Source organism: Myotis yumanensis, unplaced genomic scaffold (genome assembly GCF_028538775.1).
Source record: "Myotis yumanensis isolate MYYU_CA2020_CCGP unplaced genomic scaffold, mMyoYum1.0.hap1 SCAF_3, whole genome shotgun sequence".
In the NCBI taxonomy this organism is placed as follows: domain Eukaryota; kingdom Metazoa; phylum Chordata; class Mammalia; order Chiroptera; family Vespertilionidae; genus Myotis; species Myotis yumanensis.
Window position 1 is genome coordinate 189,813,186 of NW_027223754.1, and position 26,688 is coordinate 189,839,873.

General features: G+C 42.0%; 1 protein-coding gene across 3 annotated transcripts in view; it reads left to right on the top strand.

Moving 5' to 3' along the window:
- LRP6 (LDL receptor related protein 6) overlaps window positions 1–26,688 on the top strand; it is a 138,068-nt gene that overhangs the window by 102,155 nt on the left and 9,225 nt on the right. The window contains exons 14-20 of one of the 3 annotated variants that reach the window (XM_070410674.1): window positions 1,815–2,026; window positions 3,205–3,395; window positions 15,567–15,776; window positions 18,981–19,106; window positions 19,613–19,849; window positions 20,874–20,984; window positions 25,453–25,683. In XM_070410674.1, coding sequence (XP_070266775.1) covers window positions 1,815–2,026; window positions 3,205–3,395; window positions 15,567–15,776; window positions 18,981–19,106; window positions 19,613–19,849; window positions 20,874–20,984; window positions 25,453–25,683 — 1,318 coding nt within the window. The remainder of the gene's footprint in view (window positions 1–1,814; window positions 2,027–3,204; window positions 3,396–15,566; window positions 15,777–18,980; window positions 19,107–19,612; window positions 19,850–20,873; window positions 20,985–25,452; window positions 25,684–26,688) is intronic. The other 2 variants (XM_070410676.1, XM_070410675.1) reach the window with 2 other exon arrangements.

Genomic DNA, 26,688 nt, shown 5'->3' on the forward strand with positions numbered 1-26,688 from the left:
GACTTTGATTCTGATCGCAGGTCTATTACTCGCTAGGATTACTATGAAGTTTTTAGATGAATGGAATGTAAAGCACATAGCCCATTAGCTGTTACGTGATAGGGACTCAATAAATAATGGTTCTGTTACTAGTTTATTATTATTTAAAAGGTTCAAAGAGAAAACACATAATACAACCTCATAACATTTAAAATAGCTAGGATATATTATCCAGTTTTGTTTTGGTAAATATTTGGTGACTGTGGGATGGGAATGAAAACATTATCAACAATCTTAACTATATTTAGATACAAGTCATGGTTTACATACCACTGCCCATACTTTTTTGCTTTCTTTTTATGACCAAGCAATATTAGACTAGGATTACTATAAATAATTATAGTCATCTTCCTCATAGCAGTGAAGTTAATTTTGATTTTGAATGTGTTAAAATTTAGGGAGATTTTTACATGGCTTATCTCACACAAAAGAGCAAGTGATAATGTAACAAGGGCGGCTGAGGGATCATTTAGGGGTATAGTTATAGTGGTTTATGTCATATGTACTTTACACTATGTAGGCCAGATCTAACAGGCTGTTAACTAGTAGAGAGAAATTATAGGTGTTATTATATATAGCCAAGGACATGGTAAATAAATGAGAGAGCCTCATTACAGAATATGTTACCTCAGAGATCCCAAGTAAATAAAATATAATTTATTCAGATAGAACAGGTGAAAAAGGCTCTCATTTTGCTTGGCTTTGTATAAAAGAAACTACAGGCACGGTGCACAAAAATTTGTGCACTCAGTGGGGTCTCTCAGCCAGGCCTGTGCCCTCTCGCAGTCTGGGACCCCTCAGGGGATGACCACCTGCTGGCTTCGGCCCGCTCCCCGGGGGAACAGGCCTAAGCTGGCAGTCAGACATCCCTCTGGCAGCCCGGGAGCCCTCGGGGATGTCCACTTGCCAGTGGGGAGCAGGTCTAAGCTGTAGTCCAACATCCTTAGCACTGCCGAGGAGGCGGGAGAGGCTCCCACCACCACCACTGTACTGGCAGCCGTCAGCCTGGCTTGTGGCTGAGAAGAGCTCCCCCTGTGGGAGCGCACTGACCACCAGGGGGCAGCTCCTGCATTGAGCGTCTGCCCCCTGGTGGTCAGTATGTGTCATAGTGACCAGTCATTCCCAGTCATTCTGCTGTTAGGGTCAATTTGCATATTACTCTTCTATTATATAGGATAGAGGCCTGGTGCATGGGGCTGGCTGGTTTGCCCTGAAGGGTGCCCCGGATCAGGGTGGGGGTCCTGCTGGGGTGCCTGGCCAGCCTGAGTGAGGGGCTGAGGGCCGTTTTCAGACGTGCCACACCCCCTTCAGGGTGTGGGTCCCTGCTGGAGTGCCTGGCCAGCCTGGGTGAGGGGCTGATAATAAAAAGTGTCTCCAAACATTGCCAAGTGCCCTGGTTTAGGCATTTGCAAATACAGAGTTGCCCCTTTTTGAGAACTATTGCTTTTGAGATATTTCTAGCGGTGGTTGTAGCAGGGTTGTCTATAAAAGAGAGTGCCACCTTCTCACGCTCATCTCTAATCAATGCACTATATCAGGTTCTTAGAGAAACTAATATGGCCTTAGCTCACTCTTCTGCCCCATGTCATAATAACCAAATTAAATGCATGTTAACAAAGAAGCACATTACTCATAAAAAATATTAGTAAGAAATGTCCCTTGAGACTTCCTTCTCAGATGAGTGACTACATAAATGTAAGCATTGTTGAGTGATCACCTTAGGGCTTCTGGTTTGAAGCTTAATTTTCTATGTGTGTGTCTTTTTCTTTCCCTAGGGCTTTACTGTGGTTGTGAGCTCAGTTCCAAATCAGAACCTAGAAATACAACCCTATGACCTTAGCATTGATATTTATAGCCGGTACATCTATTGGACTTGTGAGGCCACCAACGTCATTACTGTAACAAGACTAGATGGGAGATCAATTGGAGTGGTGCTAAAAGGCGAGCAAGACAGACCTCGAGCCATTGTGGTAAACCCAGAGAAAGGGTATGTTACTAAATACCATTAAGATGTCTTGGCATCTGAGACCCTCATCAGCCTTCCTTTTCAGTCTTTAGTTATTTATCTTCAAGTGTCCTGTGTTCCTGTGAAAAACTTGACATTCTCTATCTGTTGGCCCCTGCATTTCTTGCTTTCTCTGATTTTACTGCCTATAATTTTCTTTCTTAGTCACTATTGCTTTAATTCTAACTTATGCCTATACTTCCACGACCATTTGAACTGCAACATCATCCATGAAGATCTCCTTGATTTACCCCACTTCTAGCAAGATGTGATTTTTCCTCTCTCCCAAATGCCCAGCACTTTATATCTATGCCTCTCTAGTCTTACCTAGTCCTTTCCGATTGACCTTGCAACTTTCGTTTTCAGTCTTACATTTCCTACTAGAATGTAGGTTTCTTTATGCCAAGAACTAATGTCTTCTTTCATTTAATACAGAGCTTTGCATTTAGTAAATAATAAGTTTATGCATCTGAATAAGTAATAAGGAATTCAGCAGGGAAAGTAGCTGACTTCAAAAGAGTTATAGGAAAAAGAATATAAATCTAAGGAATGATTCTTGCCCTAACCGGTTTGGCTCAGTGGATAGAGCGTCGGCCTGCAGACTGAAAAGTCCCAGGTTCGATTCCGGTCAAGGGCATGTACCTTGGTTGTGAGCACATCCCCAGTAGGTGTGCAGGAGGCAGCTGATCGATGTTTCTCTCTCATCGATGTTTCTAACTCTCTATCCCTCTCCCTTCCTCTCTGTAAAAAAATCAATAAAGTATATTAAAAAAAAGAGATGATTCTTATGACCTCTTTTTAGTTATTAAATGGACTAATTAGGGAAGGATTTTAAAATTTTGTGTCCAGGTCTCTGGTTTTATTTTGTTTTATTTGTTTTATTTTATTGTAGTATTTCAAAAGTGTAGGCATGCCTGTGCCCTTATACCTTGTTTTATTAATCCATAAAAGTTAGCTCCCACAGAAATTATTATGTGTACCCTTTGTTACTATTACTGAAAGTAGTAAAAATATCTCATGGCATTTTAAAAAATATTCTGAAACATTTCAAAATAAGATTTTATAATATTCTAGCTCTTTTTGTTGTAATCAGTAAGAATATTCTCATTTTGTATGATTTCTTATTCTCGTAAACTCATTGTTTCCTCCCTTTTCTTCAGGTATATGTATTTTACCAATCTTCAGGAAAGGTCTCCAAAAATTGAAAGAGCTGCTTTGGATGGAACAGAACGGGAGGTTCTATTTTTTAGTGGCTTAAGTAAACCAATTGCTTTAGCCCTTGATAGCAGATTGGGCAAGCTATTTTGGGCTGATTCAGATCTCCGGCGAATTGAAAGCAGTGATCTCTCAGGTACCCAAGAAATATGTTTCCTTATTTTGATTTCAGTTATTGAGATGATTCATCAGCATTTGTATTTTTTTCCACTGTGTTATTTTTGTTACGTTTTCTTTATAGTTTTATTCACCAAAAGTAGTCAGCATCAAGTTGGTTGGGAAGCACTTTTTTCTTCAACCATCATATGATTACTCTCTCTTATCTAATAACTTGCCAATATTTTTCATTTGGGCTCTGTAAGTAATGTATTTCTAATGCATCTCTTCTCCTTTCCTAGTTCTGCTCTAGTTTATGTTAACATTGTCTCTGTCCTGAATTCTGACATATGATTAGTCTACTCCCTGCTGATCCCCTGCCTCTGAAACTTATATGCTATTAGTGGCCCGGTGCACAGATTCATACACGTTGAAAGGAAATTGATTAGAAGGTGGCATCACCCGAGAACTGCTGCTGCCAAGTCACTGCAGCTCCTGTGTTGAGCGTCTGACCCCTGGCGGTCAGTGCGCATCATACCTACCAGAGGGTTGCTTAGCCTTTTATATATATAGATTTCTAGATTAATTTTTTGAAGTATGGTTTCTAATCATCTCACTCCTGTGCTAAAAAAGAAATCTTCAGGGTAGTCTCATAGCCTGAAGGAAAAAAAGTCTAGTTGTACATTAAGTTGGTATTCACCTTTCATAAGTTCATCAGCATATTCAAATGATCTTTACATTCCTGGTATTTTGCGACTAAATCAAATAATTTGGTTGTCTTTTTCATTTCTCTGCAGTCCTCTATCTACACTCATAGTTACGGGAAGCAGGCCTAAGCTGCAATCGGACATCCTTAGCGCTGCTGAGGAGGCGGGAGAGACTCCCACCACCACTGCTGTACTGGCAGCCGTCAGCCTGGCTCCCCCTGTGGGAGTGCACTAACCACCAGGGGGCAGCTCCTGCATTGAGCATCTGCCCCTTGGTGGTCACTGTGTGTCATAGTGACCAGTCATTCCCAGTCGTTCTGCTGTTAGGGTCAATTTGCATATTACCCTTTTAATATATAGGAGTGCCTGGCCAGCCTGGGTGAGGGGCTGATGGCTGTTCGCAGGCTGGCCACAGCCTTTTCAGTGTGGGGGTCCCCATTGGGGTGCCTGGCCAGCCTGGGTGAGGGGCTGAGGGCTGTTTTCAGACTGGCCACACCCCCTTTAGGGTGGGGGTCCCCACTGGGGTGCCTGGTCAGTCTGGATGATGGGCTGATGGCTGTTTTCAGGCTGCCTGCACCCCCTTCAGGGTGGGGGTCCCCACTGGGATGCCTGGCCAGCCTGGATGAGGGGCTGATGGCTGTTTTCAGGCTACCTGCACCCCCTTCAGGGTGGGGGTCCCCCCTGGGTGCCTGACCACCCTGGATGAGGGGCCGAGGGCTGTTTTCAGGCTGCCCGCACCCCCTTCAGGGTGGGGATCCCCACTCTGGTGCCTGGTCAGCCTGGATGAGGGGCTGAGGGCTGTTTTCAGGCTGGCCACACCCCCTTTAGGATGGGCGTCCCCACTGGGGTGCCTGGCCAGTCTGGGTGAGGGGCTGAGGGCTGTTTTCAGGCGGGCCAAGCCTGCAACTGAAGCTCCCAGTCTCTCCTTTTTTTCTTTCTTTTTTTTATTGTGGGATTTATTTACCTTCTGTAACTGAAACTTTCTGGTGGCTCCAGCTCGGAGGCTGGCTGGCTGAAAGCAGGTATCTGGGATTTGTTTAGCTTCTATAATTGCAACATTGTTGCTTAGAGTGCAGCTCAGAGCTGGGCTGCGGCAGGTGGGGAACCTTGGCTTCCTCCATCGCTGGGGCAAGCAAGCCTCCTGTTCGCTTCAGCTGCGTGGCTGCCGGCCGCCATCTTGGTTGGCAGTTAATTTGCATATCACCCTGATTAGCCAATGGGAGGCATAGCGGAGGTATGGTTAATTACCATGTTTGTCTATTATTAGATAGGATATACATATTACAGACACACTATACATATACTATATATGTATGTATCTTATCTAATAAAAGAGAAACATGCAAATTGACCATACCTCCACTACACCACAAGCCATGCCCACAAGCCAATCAGGAGCGAATATGCAAATAAACCCAAACAAGATGGCGGTGGCCACGGAGCTGGAGCAAACAGGAGGCTTGGGTTGCCCCTGGTGATGAAGGAAGCCAAGCTTCCCACCTGTCCTGGCTGGCTGTGGGCTCCGCTGAAGGCTACAAAGTTTCAATTATAGAAGATAAATAAATCCCAGATACCTGCTTCCAGCAGCTGTGGCCTCCAGCCTGCAAGCAGCCATCAGCCCCTCACCCAGGCTGGCCACACCCCCAAGCCGGGACCCTCACACTGAAGGGGGTGTGGCCGGCCTGCAAACAGCCCTCAGCCCCTCACCCAGGCTGGCCACACCTCATGGGGTGAGGGTCCCCACTCGGGGGCTTGGCCAGCCTGCAAACAGCCATCAGCCCCTCACCCAGGCTGGCCAGGCACCCCAGTGGGAATCCCCACCCTGAAGGGGGTGTGGCCAGCCTGAAAAAAGCCCTCAGCCCCTCACCCAGGCTGGCCACGCCCCCCCACCCCAGCGGGGACCCCCCCACCCTGAAGGGGGAGTGGCCAGCCTGCAAACCACCACAGGCCCCTCGCCCAGGCCGCCCCACGCCCCAAGGGAACCCCCACCCTGATCTGGGACACCCTTCAGGGCAAGCCAGCCGACCCCCACCTGTTCACCAGGCTTCTATCTATACTAATAAAAGGGTAATATGCTAATTAGACCTGGAGACCTTCCAGGAAACCTTCTGACGTTCTTCTGGACAAAACCATGGTGGTGGGGCCGAGGTAGAGGCGGTTAGAGGCCAAGAGGGGAGGGCAGTTGTGGGTGATCAGGTTGGTGGGGGGTGGGGCTGTTGGGGGTAAGCAGGCCAGCACAGGAGCGAGTTGGAGGCAAGCACGCCATCAGTGGGGGTTAGCTGGAGGTGATCAGGACAGTGGGGGCGGGCAGTTTGGAGTGAGCAGGCCAGCAGGGTGGCAGTTGGGGGCGAGCAGACCAGCGGGGAGGGAAGGTGGGGGCGAGCAAGCCAGCAGGAGGGGCAGTTGTGGGTGATCAGGATGGCCGGGGGGGGGGCATTTGGGGGCAAGCAGGCCCGTGGCGGGTGGTAGTTGGGAGTGAGCAGGCCAGCAGACAGAGTGGTTAGGGGCAATCAGGCAGGCAGGCAGGCAGGTGAGCGGTTAGGAGCCAGCAGTCCCGGATTGCGAGAGGGATGTCCGATGGCTGGTTTAGGCGTGATCCCTGTAAGCCAGCAGTAGGACAGCCTTCCAAGGGTCCCAGACTGGAGAGGGTACAGGCCGAGCTGAGGAATACCCCCTCCCTCCTGCACGAAATTCGAGGGAGGCAAATAATCATAGAATAACCCTTACCGCCCCAGTGTCTGTGTTCATTGGTTATGCTTATATGCATGTATGCAAGTCCTTTGGTTGATCTCTAACACACAAACACACACACACACCCTTCTCTCTAAGGTTGGATGGTCTGTTCAGTGTTACTTTGTCTCTGTATCTATTTTTGTTCATCAATTTATGTTGTTCATTATATCCCACATATGAGTGAGATCATGTGATATTTATCTTTCTTCAACTGGCTTCTTTCACTTAGCATAATGCTCTCCAATTCCATGCATGCTGTTGCAAATGGTAAAAATTCCTTTTTTATAGCAGCGTAGTATTCCATTGTGTAGATGTACCACAGTTTTTTAATCCACTCATCTGCTGATGGACACTTAGGCTGTTTCCAAATCTTAGCTATTGTAAATTGTGCTGTTATGAACTATCATTTGAATTTTTATGTTTGAATACATTTGTAATTTTTTTAACTAAAATAATATTCTGTCTTTTCAGATTCAAATGCTTCTGTTTCATTTGCCTTCTATGATTATTAACAATTATGCATACATTTTGCATGTGTGTGCACATTTACCTAGCATAATCTATTCTTTCCCTCATCTAATCACCTATATCTCTTATATCAACTTTAATTTGTATATTGCTATTTATATCAATGTTTTGACTCTTTTACTAACCTTAAGAGTTTTTCCCCCCTCTCCTTTTCTCTAGTTCTCTTCATTTATGACACTTATTTTTTGTTATAAGAGTAACACATTCATTACAGTTTAGAAAATATTAAAAAAGGAAAAACCCATAAAATTATTATTTGACCCTTTTCGGTCCAATGTGGAGGCTGACTTGACAGACCAGGCGCTAGGAGCAGGTCCAACGTCGAGCTGACATCTAGTGAGACAGATAACTTCAACATTCAATCCTGTCAATTAATTTGGACCAGACTGTTTTAATTCCAAAAATAAAATTGGACCGCAAAGTGTTAACACTTTAATGAATTAACTTCCATTTTTTTCTGTGAATTTTTTCCTACCCTTAATTATGAAATGGTTCCAGCCTGGAGTAGGCACAGAGTTCCTACCATTCAACTTTGTCAAATCTTAGTGTTCAGCCATATTTGCTTTTGAACCTCCCTTCCTCTTTCTCTCTTGAAATAAAACATTAGAGAGAATTTTGAAGCCTTTGTGTGTCTCCCCAAATTTTTTCCAAAGAAAGAATTTCTAGAAATCAGTAATAGGAAAATGAGCAAAACCTAAGAATAGTTATTCAGACAAGAAACATGAAGGACCAATAAGTTAACCTCAATATCAAACGGGGAATTGCAAATTTTATTAATAATGAAATATACTTCTAAAACTATTGGACTGGTGATAATTTAGAAGTCTGATAATACCAAATACTGGAGTGGCAATTCTCATTATACTTTTGGTGAGGGTTTTAAATTGATGCTGTCACTTTGGAGAGCAATTTAGATATATCTATTCAAATTGAATCTATATATACCAGATTACATAGCAATTCCACTACTGTGTTAAGGCCATAGAGACCTGTTCAGACATGTGCACAAAATATTAACTGCAATGCTGCTATTAATGGCAAAATGTTGGAAATAGTAATACTAGAATTTTGACTGGGTTTGCTTTGGATTTATAAATCAATTTAGAGAGAATTATTATCTTTATTATATTAGTTTTCCAACCCATAAACATTATTATATCCCTCCATTTATTTGGAATTTTAATTTCTGTCAATGTTTATTATTGTGTTCTGTGTAAAGGTCTTGCCCATCTTTCATTAGAATTATTATTTTGGAATCTGATGCTTTTGAATGCTAGTGATAAAGCGTATTTTAAATTTTTAAGATTTTATTTTTTGATTATAGCTGTATTATGCAAATACAGTTTATCTGTCCATCTTAGTATATTGAGCTTGTTTCCAGACTCCTTGCTATAACTAAAGGATTTTCTACATTACAGAAACATTTATCTACAAATAATGAGTTTTATTCCTTCTTTTCTAGTCTTTTTTCCTTGTTGCCTTATATTCTACTGGCTGGGATCCCCAATACAATGTTGATTGTAATAATAGAAGCCTTGGGATTTTTGTTTACTTGATTTGGGGAGAAGCATTTAATACTTTGTGACTAAGTATTATGTTCCCTAAGGTTTTTCTGTAAATATGTATGTATGTGTGTGTATATATATATGTGTGTATCCTATCTAATAAAAGAGAAACATGGTAATTAACCGTACCTCCGCTACCCTTCCCATTGGCTAATCAGGGTGATATGCAAATTAACTGCCAGCCAAGATAGCGGCCGGCAGCCAGGCACTGAAGTGAACAGGAGGCTTGCTTGCTCCAGTGACAGAGGAAGCCAACGTTTCCCGCCTGCTGCTGCCGGCCTCTGAGCTTGCAGTTTGAAACATTGTTACAAATATAGAAGCTAAACAAAACCCCAGAAACCTGCTTTCAGCCAGCTGGGATCTCAGAGCTGGAGTTGAAACAGTGTTTCGATTATAGAACCCAAACAAACCAGATACCTGCTTTCAGCAGCCGAGGCCTCAGAGCTGGAGCTAAGCCTCAGAGCTAAAGCTGGCCCAGAATAAAAAAGAAAAAAATGAGCGGTTGGGAGCTTCAGTCACCCGCCAGCCTGAAAACGGCCCTTAGCCCCTCACCCAGACTGGCCAGGCATCCCAGTGGGGACCCCCACCCTGAAGGGGATGTGACCAGCTGCAAACAGCCATCAGCCCCTCACCCAGGCTGGCCAGGCACCCAAGCGGGACCCCCACCCTGATCCAGGACACCCTTCAGGGCAAACCAGCCGGCCCCCACCTGTGCACCAGGCCTCTATCCTATATAGTAAAAGGGTAATATACCTCCCAGCACTGGGATCAGCGGAGCCGCGAGGCCTCCCGGCACCGGGATCAGTGTGACACCGAGATCAGTGTGACAGGGCAGCGCCCAAACCCCCTGATCGCCCTGCGGCTCTGTGTGTGATAAGGGGCGGGGCCACAACCTCCCTATCCGCCCTGCTCTGTTCGTGACAGGGGAAGGTGCCCCAACCCCCTGGTTAGCCCTGCTCTGTGCCTGATAGGGGGGAGCGCCCCAACCCCCTGATCGCCCTGTGGCTCTGTGTGTGACAGGGTGCGGCGCCCCAACCCCCTGATCAGCCCTGCTCTGTGGGTGATAGAGGGCGGCGTCCCAACCCCCCACCTCCACGGGCCTTGCTCTGTGTGTGACAGGGGGTGGCGCCGCAACCTCCCCATCGACCCTGCCTTGAGTGTGACGGGGCGGTGCCCCAACCCCCCAATCGGCCCTACCCTGAGCGTGACTAGGGGTGGCATCGCAGCCTCCCGATCCGCCCTGCTCTGTGCATGACGGGCAGCGCCCCAACTCCCCAATCGGCCCTGCTCTGAGCCCGACCAGGGGCTGCACCTAGGGATTGTACGTGCCCTCTGCCACCTGGGAGCAGGCCTAAGCCAGCAGGTCGTTATCTCCCGAGGGGTCCCAGACTGCGAGAGGGCACAGGCCAGGCTGAGGGACCCCCCCTTCCCCCAGTGCACAAATTTTTGTGCACCAGACCTCTAGTGTATATATATATATGTGTGTGTATGTGTATGTATATACATATATATATATTTTAAAATCAGATTAAGAAAGTTCCCTTCTGTTTTTAGTTTGCTAAAATAAACCAAACTTAGCATGATATAGTATCCTTTTTATATTTGCTCGGTGCACAAAATTCATGCATGGAGGGTGGGGTTCCTCAGCCTGGTCTGCACTCTCTTGCAATCCAGGACCTCTCAGGGGCAGTCGGACATCCCTCTCGCAATCTGGGACCGCTTGCTCCTAACCGCTCGCCTGCCTGCCTACCTGATTGCCCCTAACCACTCTGCCTACCTGCCTGATCGCCCCTAACCACTCGCCTGCTGCCTGATTGCCCTAACCACTAGTCTGCCTGCCTGATTACCCCTAACCCCTCTCTGCCTGCCTGATCGCCCCTAACGGCTTGCCTGTCTGCCTGCCTGATCACCCTTAACTGCTTGCCTGCCTGCCTGATTGCCCTTAACCACTCGTCTGCCTCTCTGATCACCCCTAAACTGTCTCCACCTCAGCCCTCACATCCAGGACCCAGGCTTCCCTCCCTCTGGCCGGCTGCAGGCACCCGGGACCCTGGGCGGTGCCATGTAGGCCCCCGCTTTGTCAGGAAGGACGTCTGCAATGACTTCTGGTCTATCCAGTCTGATTAGCATATTATCCCTTTATTAGTATAGATTGCTAGATTTGATATGCTAATGTTTCACTTAAGATGTTTGCATCTTTGTTCATGAGAACGATTACTCTATAATTTTCCTTTCTTATAATGTACTTGGAGTTTTGCCGTCAAGGTTACATTGCCTCATAAAAATATTTTCCCTTTTCCTGTTTTCTGAAAAAGGTTAGTTTAGTATTGGGTCCTCCCTCCCTCCTCCTTATATAGTCTCAGATAATTATATACATTTTTATCATGGGGTCTTTTTCTACTTAATATTTTTTTAAACATGTTTTTATTGATTTCAGAAAGTGGAAGATGGAGAAAGAGATAGAAATATCAATGATGAGAGAGAATTATTTATTGGCTGTCTCCCACACACCCCCTACTGTGGATCAAGCCTGAAACTCAGGCATGAGCCCTGACTGGGAATCAAGCCCTCACTTCCTGGTTCATGGATCGATGCTCAACCACTGAGCCACACCGGCTGGGCTCAACTTAATTATTTTAGTCTCCCACCAAACCTTTTGTACTGGATTGCCTAGTACATGCTTTGTTTGTTGAATAAATAAGCATGTTTTTATATTGTCTTTTTCTCTGATTGTCCACTTGAGTCCATCCTTTTACCACCACCAATGAATCATTTTTAATCTTATTATTACTGTTTTAAGTTTGCCATCAAAGTATTACATGTAAATATTTATGGGAATCAAATGATTCCACTTGGCTTATAACAGAAAAACAGATCTGTTCTACTCATTCCCACTCTCAGAGACATCCACCTTCAGTTCTCTTAAAATAACTTGCTTAAAACTACTATTTCTCAGTTTTTTAATTTTATACATTGCAAGTTGACTGCCTTTGATGGAAGATAAAGATTTTGCTATCTTGAGCCATAGATTCCCCAAAATACACATATAAACTCGCCTCCCAGCCTCCCAACAGTTATATCATAATTTTTAAGTTTATACTTAATTATTTGTTATTTGTGGTTATTTTCCTCCCTGAAGTTAATTTTGTCTAATGTAAACATTGTTTCAATACATACAGAAGCATCAAACAATCCATCTTTTTTTCTTTTGAATTGAAAGCATACTGCTGAACTTCTCTTTTTATTAAATACTAGAGGCTCGGTGCACAAAAATTTGTGCACTTGGGGGGGTCCCTCAGCCCAGCCTGTGCCCTCTCGCAGTCTGGGACCCCTCAGGGGATGTCCACTTGCTGGCTTAGGCCCGCTCCCCGGGGGAACGGGCGTAAGCTGGCAGTCAGACATCCCTCTGGCAGCCCGGGAGCTCTTGGGGGATGTCCACTTGCTAGTGGGGAGCAGGCCTAAGCTGCAGTCGGACATCCTTAGCGCTGCTGAGGAGGCGGGAGCCTGGCTTGTGGCTGAGCAGAGCTCCCCCTGTGGAAGCGCACTGACCACCAGGGAGCAGCTCCTGCATTGAGCGTCTGCCTCTTGGTGGTCAGTGTGTATCATAGTGACAAGTCATTCCCAGTCGTTCTGCTGTTAGGGTCAGTTTGCATATTACCCTTTTACTATATAGGATAGAGGCCTGGTACATGGGTGGGGCCGGCTGATTTGCTGTGAAGGGTGTCCCGGATCTGGGTGGGGGTCCTGCTGGGGTGCCTGGCCAGCCTGAGTGAGGGGCTGAGGGCTTTTTTCAGGCTGGCTACACCCCCTTCAGGGTGGGAGTCCACACTGGGGTGCCTGGCCAGCCTGGGTGAGGGGCTGATGGCTGTTTGCAGGCTGGTCAAGCCCCCCAGTGGGGACCCTCACCCCATGAGGGTGTGGCCAGCCTGGGTGATAGGGCTGAGGGCCGTGTTCAGGCTACCCACAGCCCCTTCAGTGTGGGGGGTCCCATTGGGGTGCCTGGTTAGCCTGGGTGAGGGGCTGATGGCCGTTTTCAGGCTGGCCACGCCCCCTCCGGCGACCCAAGCTCCCAGCCTCTCCTCTTTTTCTTTTTTTTTTCAATGCCTCCTTGAGCAGAGGCCAGGGTGGGCTGGAAGCAGGTATCTAGGATTTATCTATCTTCTATAATTGAAACTTTGTAGCAGGCCAGGTGGGAAGCTTGGCTTCCTCCATCGCCCAGGACAACCCAAGCCTCCTGCTCACTCCAGCTTCGTGGCCGTCGCCATATTAGTTGGGTTAATTTGCATACTCGTTCCTGATTGGCTGGTGGGCGTGGCTTGTGGGTGTAGTGGAGTGATGGTTAATTTCCATGTTTCTCTTTTATTAGTGTAGATATAAATATTTTAAAATATATTTTTATTGATTTCAGAGAGGCAGGGAGAGATAGAGAGAGAAACATCAATGATGAGAGGGAATCATTGATCAGCTGCCTCCTGCATGCCTCAGTATCATTGTGATTCCTGACTTTACATGTGATCCTTTACTTTCCTTTCAGAAGCTTTTATCCATTCTTGTTTCCCCAGTGTTTTAGAACCTGATGATGATGTGCTATTGTGTGTGATCCTTCCCCTGCTCCCCTCTTTTCTTTCTTTCACTGAACTGATTACCAAGTGAATCCTTTCTATTTGGAAACTTATACCATGAGTTCTGAAGCGTTTTTAAATGTGATTTCTTGGATGATTTCTTTTCTGTTTTCTCATTCTGGAAGTTTTATTAAAATGTGCCTTTTTGACTATGGCTGTATTTTTCTTTCCTATTATCTAGCTTTGTCTTTTTGTTCTGCTTTCTGGGGGAGTTTTTCAAATTTATCTTTCAACCCTCTTGTTGGATTTTTTAATTTCCAAGGGTTCTTTTGTTTTCTCTGAATGTCTTCCCTCCACTAAAAGCATCCTGTTCTTTAAGGGTTTTTGTTGCTGTTGACTTTTCTTCTCTTAATTGTGTCTTTTTCTGTAAGTTTTTTTGTTCTGTTTGTCTTGGGCTTTGAGTATCTGGCGATTATTAGTTGCTTGTTTGTATTTAAAAGTGAGGCACTAAAAATGCTGACTTTCACATTGCTGCTGCTTGTGAAGCAAGGATTCTCTAATAAGTGCTTGGCTGTTTTCTAATTGGACTCCCAGATGGCACTATCTAAAGTTCTCTTCTTTTGGATACCTCAGGTTTTTTGTTTGGTCATTGTTGGTGGTGGTTTGTTTTTCCTATTGGGAAACCTTCTAGTCTTCTCTAGGAGGATAAAAACTTGATGCTAGTGTTTTTGGAGTCTAGTGGGAGAAGGGTGTTGGAGAGAGTCCAACCAATTATCAGTAAACTTAAGTAATTCCCCGGTAAAATTCTATGTATGGCACTACCTTTTTGTCTTTGCCTGGTATATTGAAGTCTAGTTTAACCTCTTTAGGAGGCATGTCTTCAGTCTTCTGCTAAAGGAGGGAGGAGATCCAGGAGCTGCCTTACTTTTTATACTTATTTTCAGCTGGTACTCTTTCAGCCTCAGTCACATGACTCCTCCCTTTGCTCTATCTGAAAATACCTGGCTCTTCTGGTTTGTGAGCCAGCTAATTTTGCTGTTGGCTTCACCAACTCTAGGCATTTAGCTTTTCCTGGAATACTGTGTTATTGTATCTGATCTGTCTGGTCTCCAACTTCTAAATTTTATGTCACTCTGCTCTTCTGTCCTATTTGTTTTTATGGGTTTATACCTTAATTTTGTTTACCACCATTTTAGTAGATTTGTAGGAGGGAGCATTGTTTTTAACTCACTGTCGATCTGAATGTTGACTTAGGCAGTGCCTTTTCATCTGGACTATCTCCCTACTTTTCTGTATTTATTAAAGTTTAGCTTTATGCTTGCCTCCTTTCTGGAACTTTCCCTGATATTTTCAAAGTATAATGGCTTTTTGATTGAACCTCATCACTTAGTAAGCATGAGAATATATTATAGAGCTATTTGAGAGACTATTAGGAGAAAGAGGAAAAGAATGAGTATATTTTTTTCTGTTTAAATGAGGGGGAAGCTATGGGATTTCAGCACACTGTGAAAGAACCTTCTCACAGTTCAGCAACAGAAATAGATTGCTTCTTCATTGTCCGGATGACTCTGTGTCTGTAATGTTGTAGGAAGAATTCCTACTTTGAGCTGTGGCTTGAACCAGGTGACTTTTGAGTCAGTTGTTTTTCTGCGTCCTGAGTGGGGTGAGGGTGAAGTTCTTCACAGATGCCTCTGGTGTGCTCCATGAGTGGGGAAGCCAAGAGCAAAGAGCTCTGGGCTCACCACCCCTGCTTCATCCAGAGAAATACCATTTTCATCTGTTTTTATATGTAAGAGTTTTTCATGAAATTTAATTTGAAAAGTGGACTCAGCTTTAAGAAATATCTGAAAACTGCTCTGTTCTTTTTTACATTTTTATGAATTAGAATATTTACTATGTATTGGACACTTATTTGCTCTTGATTGCACTTGAATGTCTAGTCTGTTATGTATCTTCTAGTATGTATATATCTTCTAAGAATGATTCTGAAGTTTTGTGGTAGAGAGTTTATATTTTCCTTTTCAGAACTTTTAGAATCTGATTTTTTCAATAAATAATTGTGAATATATGACTTAGCCCACATGAATTATTTCTGGTGAATGTTCTTTTTTCCAAGGTGCCAACCGGATAGTATTAGAAGACTCCAATATCTTGCAGCCCGTGGGACTGACTGTGTTTGAAAATTGGCTCTATTGGATTGATAAGCAGCAGCAAATGATTGAAAAAATTGACATGACAGGTCGAGAGGGTAGAACCAAAGTCCAGGCTCGAATAGCCCAGCTTAGTGACATTCATGCCGTAAAGGAGCTGAACCTTCAGGAATATCGTAAGTGCTGAGGATGTACTGCTCATTGTAGGATTTCTGTTTGTTATAAGAAGTTAAGATAATAATTAGATGTTCTTTTGTGTTTTTGCCTTTTTAAAAACATTATTTATTTACTTTTAATCCCCACCCAAAGATATTTTTTCTATTGATTTTTAGAGAGAGTGGAAGGAAGGGAAGAAACAGAGAGAGAAACATCAAGGTGAGAGAGACACTTCGATTAGTTGCCTCCCCCACGCGCCCCAACCGGGGTCAGGGATCGAGCCTGCAATCAAGGTACTTGCCCTTGACTGGAATTGAACCCAGGACCCTTCAGTCTAAGAGCCAACGCTCTAGCCACTGAGCAAACTGGCTAGGGCTAACTTTGTGCTTTTACAGCCTTACATTAAATTCATCTGGGAGCTTTTTAAATTAAGCTTAATCTTTTTCTCCATAAAATAGGAATGGGGGAATGGAATGGTCTTGCTCATTTTCAAAAATTTTCTCAGGTACAACAGACACTCTGCTTGTGATGCCCTTTCTTTCTCTCCTTCAGCCCCTTTAAGAATACTGATATAAAACATATATTTCATTCTTTGTATACCCCATAGTTCAAACTAAAGCAAAAGTTATATAATGATGGATATAGTTATAATGGAATAACTTTATCTTGAGCAAAAGCAAGCTAAAATCTGTAGGTAAACTTGGAATACTGTGCTCTAATAAGTGCTTGGTTTTTTCCCCTCTTGGATAAAGTTTTCAACTCTGAGCTTTAAAAAAGTAGCCATAAATATTCTTTTTATCTTACTGAAAACTCCAAAATGGCTGATCATCTTGGACTATTTCCTTGTTAATAGGTGTCTGTAATCAAAAATACCTTCATAGCAATAATTACTATAGGTCTTACATGATTGTAGTTTTGATCTCTGGCCTGTGTGCTCAATGTTTAGAGCATGGACCAGCGTACTGAAGGGTATCGGGTTCAACCCCCCATCAAGGGCACATACCTGGGTTGCAGGTTTGATCCCTGGCCTTGGGTGAGGCATGTGCAAGAGGCAACCTATCGATGTGTCTCTCACTTTGAAGTCTGTCTGTCTGTCTCTCTTGTCTGTTTCTCTGTCTCTCAAAATCAATGGGGAAAATACCCTTGAGTGAGATGAGAGGGAGAGAGAGAGAGACAGAAGGGGGAGGGGAGGGGAGGGGAGGGGACGGAAAGAAGAGAGAACGAACTATTGAAACTCCTTCTCAGCACAATGCCTTTAAATCAAATTGTAATATGAAAGGAGAATAGAGGAATGAGAGCACCATTGCTTGTTCAAGTCCTCATTATTTTGTCACTGTTTATAAACTTGGAAGTTAAGTTTAGAGGTATTTAAGAATTAGAAAGTTAGAATTGTTGCCATTCTCTGTTATGATATGTAACTCATGCAGAACATTTAATAGGAATAAGGTAGTAATGACACAGTGCCTAAGTTATTCAGTTGATAAAAGATCTCAATTGAGGTTTTCAGAATTTCCAGGGGGTTTGGTATCTTTTTTATAAATAAATGAACATTTAAATATGGTTTTATATTTGGAAAAACATTTTTTTTCAAATTTTTAAGAACATTAAAGAGAATGAGATTTTTATCAAAAGTGCCATGGAATTAAAAGGTTGAGAAACACTGCCGAATTGGTTATGTATCCTAATCTAATGACTGATGTCTGTTTTGGGACATTGATGTCGTATAACACACTGCTCATTGGTAGATAGCTGACTCCCTTAAGCTCATCAGCACTCACCAAAACAGGACGGATGTGTTAGTGAAAAGTCAGATAACAAATGGGTGTCAACATCAGATGTTGGTATTCTGTGATGGCAGATGTCCAGTTACTTTTAACACAAGCTAAGTAGAAAATTCATAGCAATGATTTCATTGAATACAACCTGTCAGACAGACTTCAAATAGTTGCCAGATGGTGTATTTATTTCATTTAGCACAAATATGAGGAAATTAAACATTTGTAACATTGCAGGTTATCTTTTTAAAAATTATTATTATTGATTTTAGAGAGAGAGGAAGGAAGAGGAGGAGAGAGAGAAACATGGATGTGAGAGAGAAACAATAATTGGGCTGCCTCCTGCAGGCCCCCTACTGAGGCTGGAGTCGAAACTCTGGCATGTGTCCTGACTGGTAATCAAACCTGCCACCTTTTGGTGTATGGGATGATGCTCAACCAACTGAGCCACTCCAGCCAGGGCACATTGCAGGTTACCTTTTGCAATTGACTAAACAAGTAATTTTGATTATTTCTGATTGGTTGAGTTCCATGTGAATTTAAGTTTTTTCATTGGATTCTTTATTAATATATACTTTTTGAGTAAAATCATCTTTTTTTAGAAAGTTAGAATTTCTGAGTTAAAATCTGTAGTTTAGAAGAGTTTTTATATAGTCTCATCATTCTTCCTACACATTTTTTTAGTTTCAGTAATCAGCTTTTCTTAGTCACAAAATTAACATGAGCTGTATCATTACCTTGCTTAAAATACTTTAAGATATTTTATATATAAACTAGAGGCCTGGTGCACGAAATTTGTGCACGGGGGTGGGGTCCACTTAGCCCAGCCTGCACCCTCTCCAATCTGGGACCCCTCGGGGGGATGTCTGACTGCCAGTTTAGGCCCGATCCCTGGCTTGGTCACCCTTAACTGCCCCCCCGCTGCCGGCCAGGTCGACCCCAACTGCCCTCTCCCTGCCGGCCTAGTTGCTCCTAACTGCCCCCCCCCCCCCCAGCTGCCGGCCTGTTCACCCCTTACTGCCCCCCCCCCCCCCCACCGGCCTGGTTGCCCCCAACTGCCCCCCTGCTGGCCTGGTCACCCCACACAGCCTGCTGTTCAGTCGTTTGGTCGTCCCTCACTAACCCTCCTGCCGGCCTGGTTGCCCCACACAGCCTGCTGTTCAGTCATTTGGTCGTCCCTCACTAACCCCCTTGCCGCCTGGTCATAGGCAGCCATTTTGTGAGGGCATGAGGGTTAATTTGCATATTACCTATTATAGCATATATAAAAACAGTGTTTTGTTGTCCTCATTTTCTTATAGATTGTGTAGGGATGGAGCAAGGAATTATATATGTGTGGTAAAAAAAGTCCTTGGTAATTCATAAATGATTGATTTTGACCTGGCTGTCTTTCCTCCCTCCCTCTCTTTCTTCATTCCTTCTTCACTTTTTTTTTTTTTTTTTTTGCAGGACAGCACCCTTGTGCTCAGGATAATGGTGGCTGTTCACATATTTGTCTTGTAAAAGGAGATGGTACTACAAGGTGCTCTTGCCCCATGCACTTGGTTCTGCTTCAAGATGAGCTATCATGTGGAGGTAAATATGTTATCATTTTCCTGTGCAGGTCTAAATGCCAATTAACATGTTCTGTAACTTTAATTCAAATGAAAGAGAAAGACTGTTGTCTACAGTGACAGAAATTTAAAAATAATCTGATTTCTAATGTTAGGAAAATTATTACATAACTGAGTTGATAACAGCTATTAAACATTATGATTATAAACTGATATAAAAATGTAGCCCCCCCAAATCAGTGTTTTTTACTATAAAAGCTACATAAAATATATATTTCTGTGAACAAAGATTGAAAGAGCTTATACACTCAAAAAACCATTGAGAAGATGGTTTTATAAGACTCTCTTATTCTAACTTTTCTAAGTTTAAAAAAAAAATAACGTGTTGAGTAGCAGCTGTGAAGCATTCTGCTTGGACTGCAAAAGATTGTATATATTGACTATTAAATGAGTTTCGCTCAGGTATGTTACCTCTGCGTGACAATTATTTTGTTTTTGTCACTCTCCTCCCCCCCTTGTTCATTGAAGAGCCCCCAACATGTTCTCCTCAGCAGTTTACTTGTTTCACGGGAGAAATTGATTGTATCCCTGTGGCTTGGCGGTGTGATGGGTTTACTGAATGTGAAGACCACAGTGATGAACTCAATTGTCCTGTATGCTCAGAGTCCCAGTTCCAGTGTGCCAGTGGACAGTGTATTGATGGTGCCCTCAGATGCAATGGAGATGCAAACTGCCAGGATAAATCAGACGAGAAGAACTGTGAAGGTATCTAAAAATTTTAAGACCTTTTTATATAGTCCTTTTTCCATTAAGTTGTTTGCAATTCAGAATGGAGTGTTGCTTTGGCTCAGTGGTAGATTGGGGATTTTCAAGTACATTTGACTTTATTATGTCTAAACATAGTTGAGTACTAATACATGGTGACAGGAGAAGATTTGATTTTGGGTAGTGAGCACATGATGCAATATACAGATCTTGTAACCAGAAACCCACACCGGAAAGCTATATGTTCATGTTGACAAATGTCACCCCAATAAATGTAATAAAAATAAATAAATACAGTAACATGTTCCAAATTATTGTTTTAATTAACTTAATATGCATAAGATTTATACACATCAATAAGCTTAACAGATCCCTAGCTGGTTTGGCTCAGTGGATAGAATGTCAGCTTGCAGACTGAAGGGTCCTGGGTTCGATTCCTGTCAAGGGCACATGCCTGGGTTGTAGGCTCGACCCCCAGTGTGGGACCTGCAGCTGATTCTCTGTCATCATTGATGTTTCTCTCTCTTTCTCCTCTCCCTTCCTCTCTGAAACCAATAAAATATATATATATATTTATACATTTTAAAAAGCTCAACAGAGGAATGAGGCCAAAAGAACTTTAGTAGGTAAAAATAGTACTTGTTCCCAACAAACTCTGAATTCGTGAACTTATTTATTTCAGTGTAAAATAATTTTATTACTCTCTTTCCTCCACTAACCTTTAACATGGTATAAAACAAACAAATATTTTGGAATTCTTTAGTGTCTAGAAATGCATGTAGAATTCTTTAATTCTTAACAGAATTATTAGTGAATGATGAAATTTAACATAAAGAACAAAATAGGAAATTTCCTGCTGGATTGCCTTTTCCCTCTCTCAAGGAAAATCTCCTGAGAATAATTTTTAAGATATATCTAAAAGTCTAACTTGTTTTCATTTGCACCCACAAAGTAGTTTTTGACTTGCTAGTATTTGGCCTCACAATATAGTAAAAATAAGAAAACTATTTGCCTTTTTTCCCAGTGCTTTGTTTAATTGATCAGTTCCGCTGTGCCAATGGTCAGTGCATTGGAAAACATAAGAAATGTGATCATAATGTGGATTGCAGTGACAAATCAGATGAACTGGATTGTTGTAAGTAGGACTAAAACCTGCATATTACTCTTTAGGGAGAATTTTAATAGTATATTTTCCTTTTCTTTATGTGTGAGTTTTACTTATAATCACTAGTTCCTTACTAAGAAACAACTATTAATGGTAAGCATGTTTTGCTTTTAATAAGTCCTCAAAAGACAGCAGTTTTCTTATGCACAAAAATTCTTCACAGAAACATTTAGTGTAAAGCATTAGAAAATAATAAATATTGTTTAGCCACAACTAAAGTTAAGAAATTCTGAAACAATTTATAGGCATACCATGGAGATATTGCGGGTTTGGATCCAGACCACTGCAATAAAGCAAATATTGCAATAAAATGAGTCAAACTAATTTTTTTGTTTACACTGCATATAAAAGTTTACTTAAACTATAATGTAGTCTATTAAGTTCAATGGCATTATGTCTTTAAAAAACAGTGTACATATTTTAATTTAAAAAGTTTACTGCTAAGAAAATGCTAACTGTCATCTGATCTTGTTGGAAAATGGCACTGATAGACTTTTTTGTCACCGGGTTGCTACATATCTTCAATTTGTAAAAAAACACAATCTGTGAAGCATACTAAAACGAGAAATGTTTGTAGATATGTGGAACTCAATCAGTAGTCTAAATTTAAGAGTTTCTGAACATTAGTTCATATTTAACATCTTCCATTTTTTTCTTGATACAATTTCACCAGTATGTCAGTGATTTTAAGAGCTTTCTTTCCCTGGCTGGGTAGCTCAGTTGGTTAAAGTGTTGTCCTGATACGCCAAGGTTGTGGGTTCAATCCCCGGTCAGGGCACAAACAAGAATCAACCAGTGAATGCATAAGTAAGTGGAACAAAGAAGCAATGTTTGTCTCCCCCCTCTTCCCCTCTCAAATCAATTAAAAAAAAAAAAAGACAGTGTCCTGGCCAGTGTGGTTCAGTTGGTGGGGCATTGTACCATGCACCATGAGGTTGCTGGGTCGGGCATGCCCGGGTTGCAGGTTTGATCCCCGGTAGGGAACATGCAGAAGGCAGCTGATCGATGTTGCACTTTCACATTGATGTTTCTGTCTCTAAAAATCAATTTTTTAAAAGTAATTTTTAAAAAGGACAGTAAAAAAAAAAAGGTTAAGGACATTTATGCCAACATATACTTATAGACCTAGAGAATGTAGGCTGAATAGCCTATAGTTTCTTCAAGGTTCATAACTATTGACCAGTGCCTGAACATATAATATATTCCAAAGTGGTAGACTTAGTTCTGAATGCAGTTCAGCATAAGCCAGGTCTATCCTGTCAAAACTGGTTTAATGGAATTTAGATAGGTCTCGTTTTAAAACTCTTTAATCTTAATAAAGACTTTAAGCTGATATTTTTACAAATTCAAATGGGATACTTACTAAGACTTGTAGAATCTATTAGTTTATTCATTAACATTTTCTGGATACCTGCTATGTGCTCAGGATATAGGGTACCTGTACCAAGTTGCTCAAAGTCCTCTATGGTTGAGGTAATAGTAAGATTAGGACTTTTAAAGCTAGGTGGAGATGAAATTGAATTCTAGCTCAACCTCTTACAAGCACATTACTTATTCTTGTTAAACCTTAGCTTCTTCATCCTCGGAATGAAGATAATATTTAGCCTAGAGGTTGTGAGAAAATTAAATGATGTAATGTGTATAAAACATATGGCCTGAATCAAAGGCGGTACTATTGATAAAGGTGTGCAATAAGTGATATCAAATGTGCTATAATAGATTTCTACAAGTAGTAGCACAAAGGAGAGAGTGGTCACTTCTTTAGGAGTGAAGATGCGACTCATCAAAGAAGACTTGAGAAAAATGGTATAGGCTGAAGTTATAGGGTGTTGATCAATGAATAGCGTTAATTATGCAGGTGAATGGAAAGATTACATTCTAGAAATTGGAAATATCCTATTCAGACACAGAGTGAAATAGGCACCTTTGGGAAACTGCATGTAAATGGGACTGCCAAAATACATGGGGGTGTTGGCAAGAGAGAACATAGGTAAGATGATAGGGGATTTTTATTTTCTTCTGAAGAGCCTAAACATTATCTCCAGCATAATGGAGAGTCATTGAACAACTTATAAAGGATGGCATGGCTGTGTAATTGGGAAAGCTGTAAAGCAGATGGATTGGAGGTGATAAGATTATAGGAAGGGAAATGTTAGGCTGGTTGCTGTCAAACTTTTTTGACCAAATGAAGAGGATACAAAGATATGGGTGCACACATAAACAAATATGTCATACAACAGTATTTATCCATAGTATGTAGAATGCATTCTGACGTTTTCTGTTTTAAAATTCTATTTGCATCCCACTAAATTGTTTTCACTATCTAGTAACTTGAAGCCTGTAATTTAAAAATGCTTAGGAGACTATTATAGTTCAGGCAGAAGATGATGAAGATCTAAATTAAGAGGAGCAGTGGTGGTGGAAAGATAGATTTCAGAGTTATTTCTGAAATAAAAAAAGGTTTGGTAACCATTTAGATATCACAGGCTGATGTAGGTTTTTTTAAAAATATATTTTATTGATTTTTTTACAGAGAGGAAGGGAGAGAGATAGAGTTAGAAACATCGATGAGAGAGAAACATCGATCAGCTGCCTCCTGCACATCTCATACTGGGGATGTGCCTGCAACCCAGGTACATACCCTTGACCGGAATCGAACCTGGGACCTTTCAGTCCGCAGGCCGACGCTCTGTCCACTGAGCCAAACCGGTTTCGGCTGATGTAGGTTTTTTAAAATTTATTTTTAATTTAATTTAAATGCCTTTAATTTGCCAAGGGCACCTCATTTGTTTTATGATCTGCTTTACCCCTGGCATCTAGGAAACATGACAGATGCTGGTGACAAGAGAGTTCACTTTGAATGTGTTGCATTCAAGTCGCCTGTGAAGTTTTTCAGGAAGTTGTTGACTGTATGGGTCTGTAGCTCAAGAGAGAGATTTGGGCTCTTCAGTTTATTAATAATAATTAAAGAAGAGTCAGTGGATGAAATCTCCCAGGGAGAGTTAAATAGAGGTGGAAAATAGCAGGGGTAGACAGAACTCTGGGAACCACCTAAGGAGGCAGGTAGAAGAGAATGAAGCCAACAAAAGGAAACAGAAAGAATAATCTGAGATAGTGAAACTAAGAGAGTGGTATCTTGGAAGGATATTGATCAGACATTTTTGAGGAAAACAAGAGCCAGCAGCATTGAGAATATAGAGAGGCCAGTGAGGTGAAGGGTTCATTGAATGTGGCAAATAGGAGAATGTTGATCTTTGCCAGACTAGTTGCAGTGTGGTGGTGAGGATAAGAGCCTGATTTCAGTGAGTCAAGATATGACCCAGAGACTTTAAGAATTGGAGATAGTGAGTGTAAAGTATTCTTCTTAAGCTTGGCATTAGGAAGGAATGTCAAGGCACTAGAAAGGAAGAAGAAAGATGAGATAGTTGCTCACAGGACTAAGAATCTGCCTCACATGCCATAGATGAAATATGTAACTGGCAGCCCCTATATATTGTGTAACAGTAATGTTATTTTCTCTCATTTATTTTATTTAATATATCAGAGGATGAGTTTAGCTATGTGGATGGGTGTTTGAGGTCAGACAAAGCAGAAGGAAGGTTTTTAAAGGATTTGCAGTTGTGAGCGATATAGTCTGACCATTCAGAATGGAATGATTTTCCTTCTAAATTGAAGAGTAATGCTCTGAATCAGATGAGCCCTTTTGCTCTTTCCCTCTACCTCTAATATTGATGTCTCTGCTTCTAAAGCCTCGTATGGAGCAGGTAGATGCCAAGGGCAGGGTCTTGCTCCAGTGCTCTCAGGCCCTGGCTTTCTTTCTGAGTCCTCAAGTACTCCTGTATCAGAGGCCTGTTCCTTGCCCTCAGGCAGCAAGACTCACCCTGAAGGCATCAGCTCATTGGGCCTGAGAGCTAATGCTCATCTTTAGCCCCCAGTTTCCTGTCACCAGGCCTAAATGTCACTTTTCAAACCTAAAATCCAGCCCAGGCTTGCTTTTGGCTTCACCATTCCAGGTCATTTAATGACTTTTTTAGATTCATCCCTTCTGGCCCTAAAATTTGTTCTAAGATTCTAAAATAAGTTTGTTGATTTTTAGGATATACAGAATAAATTATGATAGATTTTTATATGTATATGTATTTAAAACTTCTTAATGGAGGTTAACTATAATTCACTTAATTTTTTAAAAATCATTTACAGTATGGTTCCCAATGTTTTGTTTTATTTTTGTTTTCACTTAAGGATGGTTCCTTTGATTCTTAATGATAACATTTATCCATAATCCATGGGGCATGGTGTATATGTGTTCATAAAAAAGAAAAGTGTTTATAAGTTGTCTTCATTAGCTTCCCACTCTGCTCGCAAGCCCTCTTTTTAATTATTACTTTGACTCTACAGTTGTTTTTCATTATATAACTGTACTGCCTTATCATTTTAGATCCAACCGAGGAGCCAGCACCACAGGCCACCAATACAGTTGGTTCAGTTATTGGAGTAATTGTCACTATTTTTGTGTCTGGAACCATATACTTTATTTGCCAGAGGATGTTGTGTCCACGTATGAAGGGAGATGGAGAAACCATGACTAATGACTACGTAGTTCATGGACCAGCTTCTGTGCCCCTTGGTTATGTGCCACACCCAAGTTCTTTGTCAGGATCTCTTCCAGGTGAGTTAAGACTGATCCATTGAGAATCAAGTCTTGGGTCCTGGCAAGATTCCCAGGTTTCCATAACTGAAACAGGATACTACCCAGAGTCTATATCAAACTAGAGCACTTTGGATTTAAAAAATTATAAGAACAAATTTTCTCTTTTACTTTTTGCATCTTCTCTGTACACAAAAGACCTGAGGTATGGTTGGTGAAAGCTGCCAAAAGATACAAAGCAAGTACATAGACAAGCATTTCTGTATACTGCATATACTGCATTTCTGGATGCAATCTATTGAAAGTGAATCAGCTAGTCATTTAGTGAAAAGTCATACACCACAGTTCTTTAGATTCACTACCAGGCAACTTTAGTACTATTGAGACCAGGAATTAAAGGAGGCCAAAAAATAGACTAAGATTTCTTTTCAGCAAAAATTTGGAAATAGCTGGGTGATTTCCGGGAGGTATATAATGTCTTATGTTCTCTTCTAACTTTAAGTGGTGACTGGGATTGGGGTTTATTCAGGCAAAGCCAAGTAACCAGAAGTTCTAAACTTGGGTAGACCATGTTGCTCTAGGGAAGTACAGCTTTCTTATCAGTGCTTTCTGGTGCCCTTAGTGTAAAGAGCCTCTTAGAAAGAGGTTCTAGGCAAAAGCCCTCTAAAAATATTTAGAACTTATTTACGTGTAACCAAGTAAACAGACATGATTTTTAAACTGTTAATGTTTCTGTGTTACCATACCTATTTGCAGTTGTAGAATTTAGGAAGTCACATGGAAAAAATAAAAATTTTTCTTTAGCATTGGTGGTTGTGATTACAATATTTGCATCCAGTAGCTGAAGAAATAATCTTCCATACGTTGTATTCATGCCTTAAAAAATGGATTTAGTTTCCTTTTGTGCAGATCTGTTAGTCTAACCTGCTGCTCAACCTCCACTCTCCTCAGATCCCTTAAGAGGTTGAAAACCTTTCATTTTGAAGAGCTCTGCTTCCATTCTGGGTGTGTGTGTGTGGCGGGGGG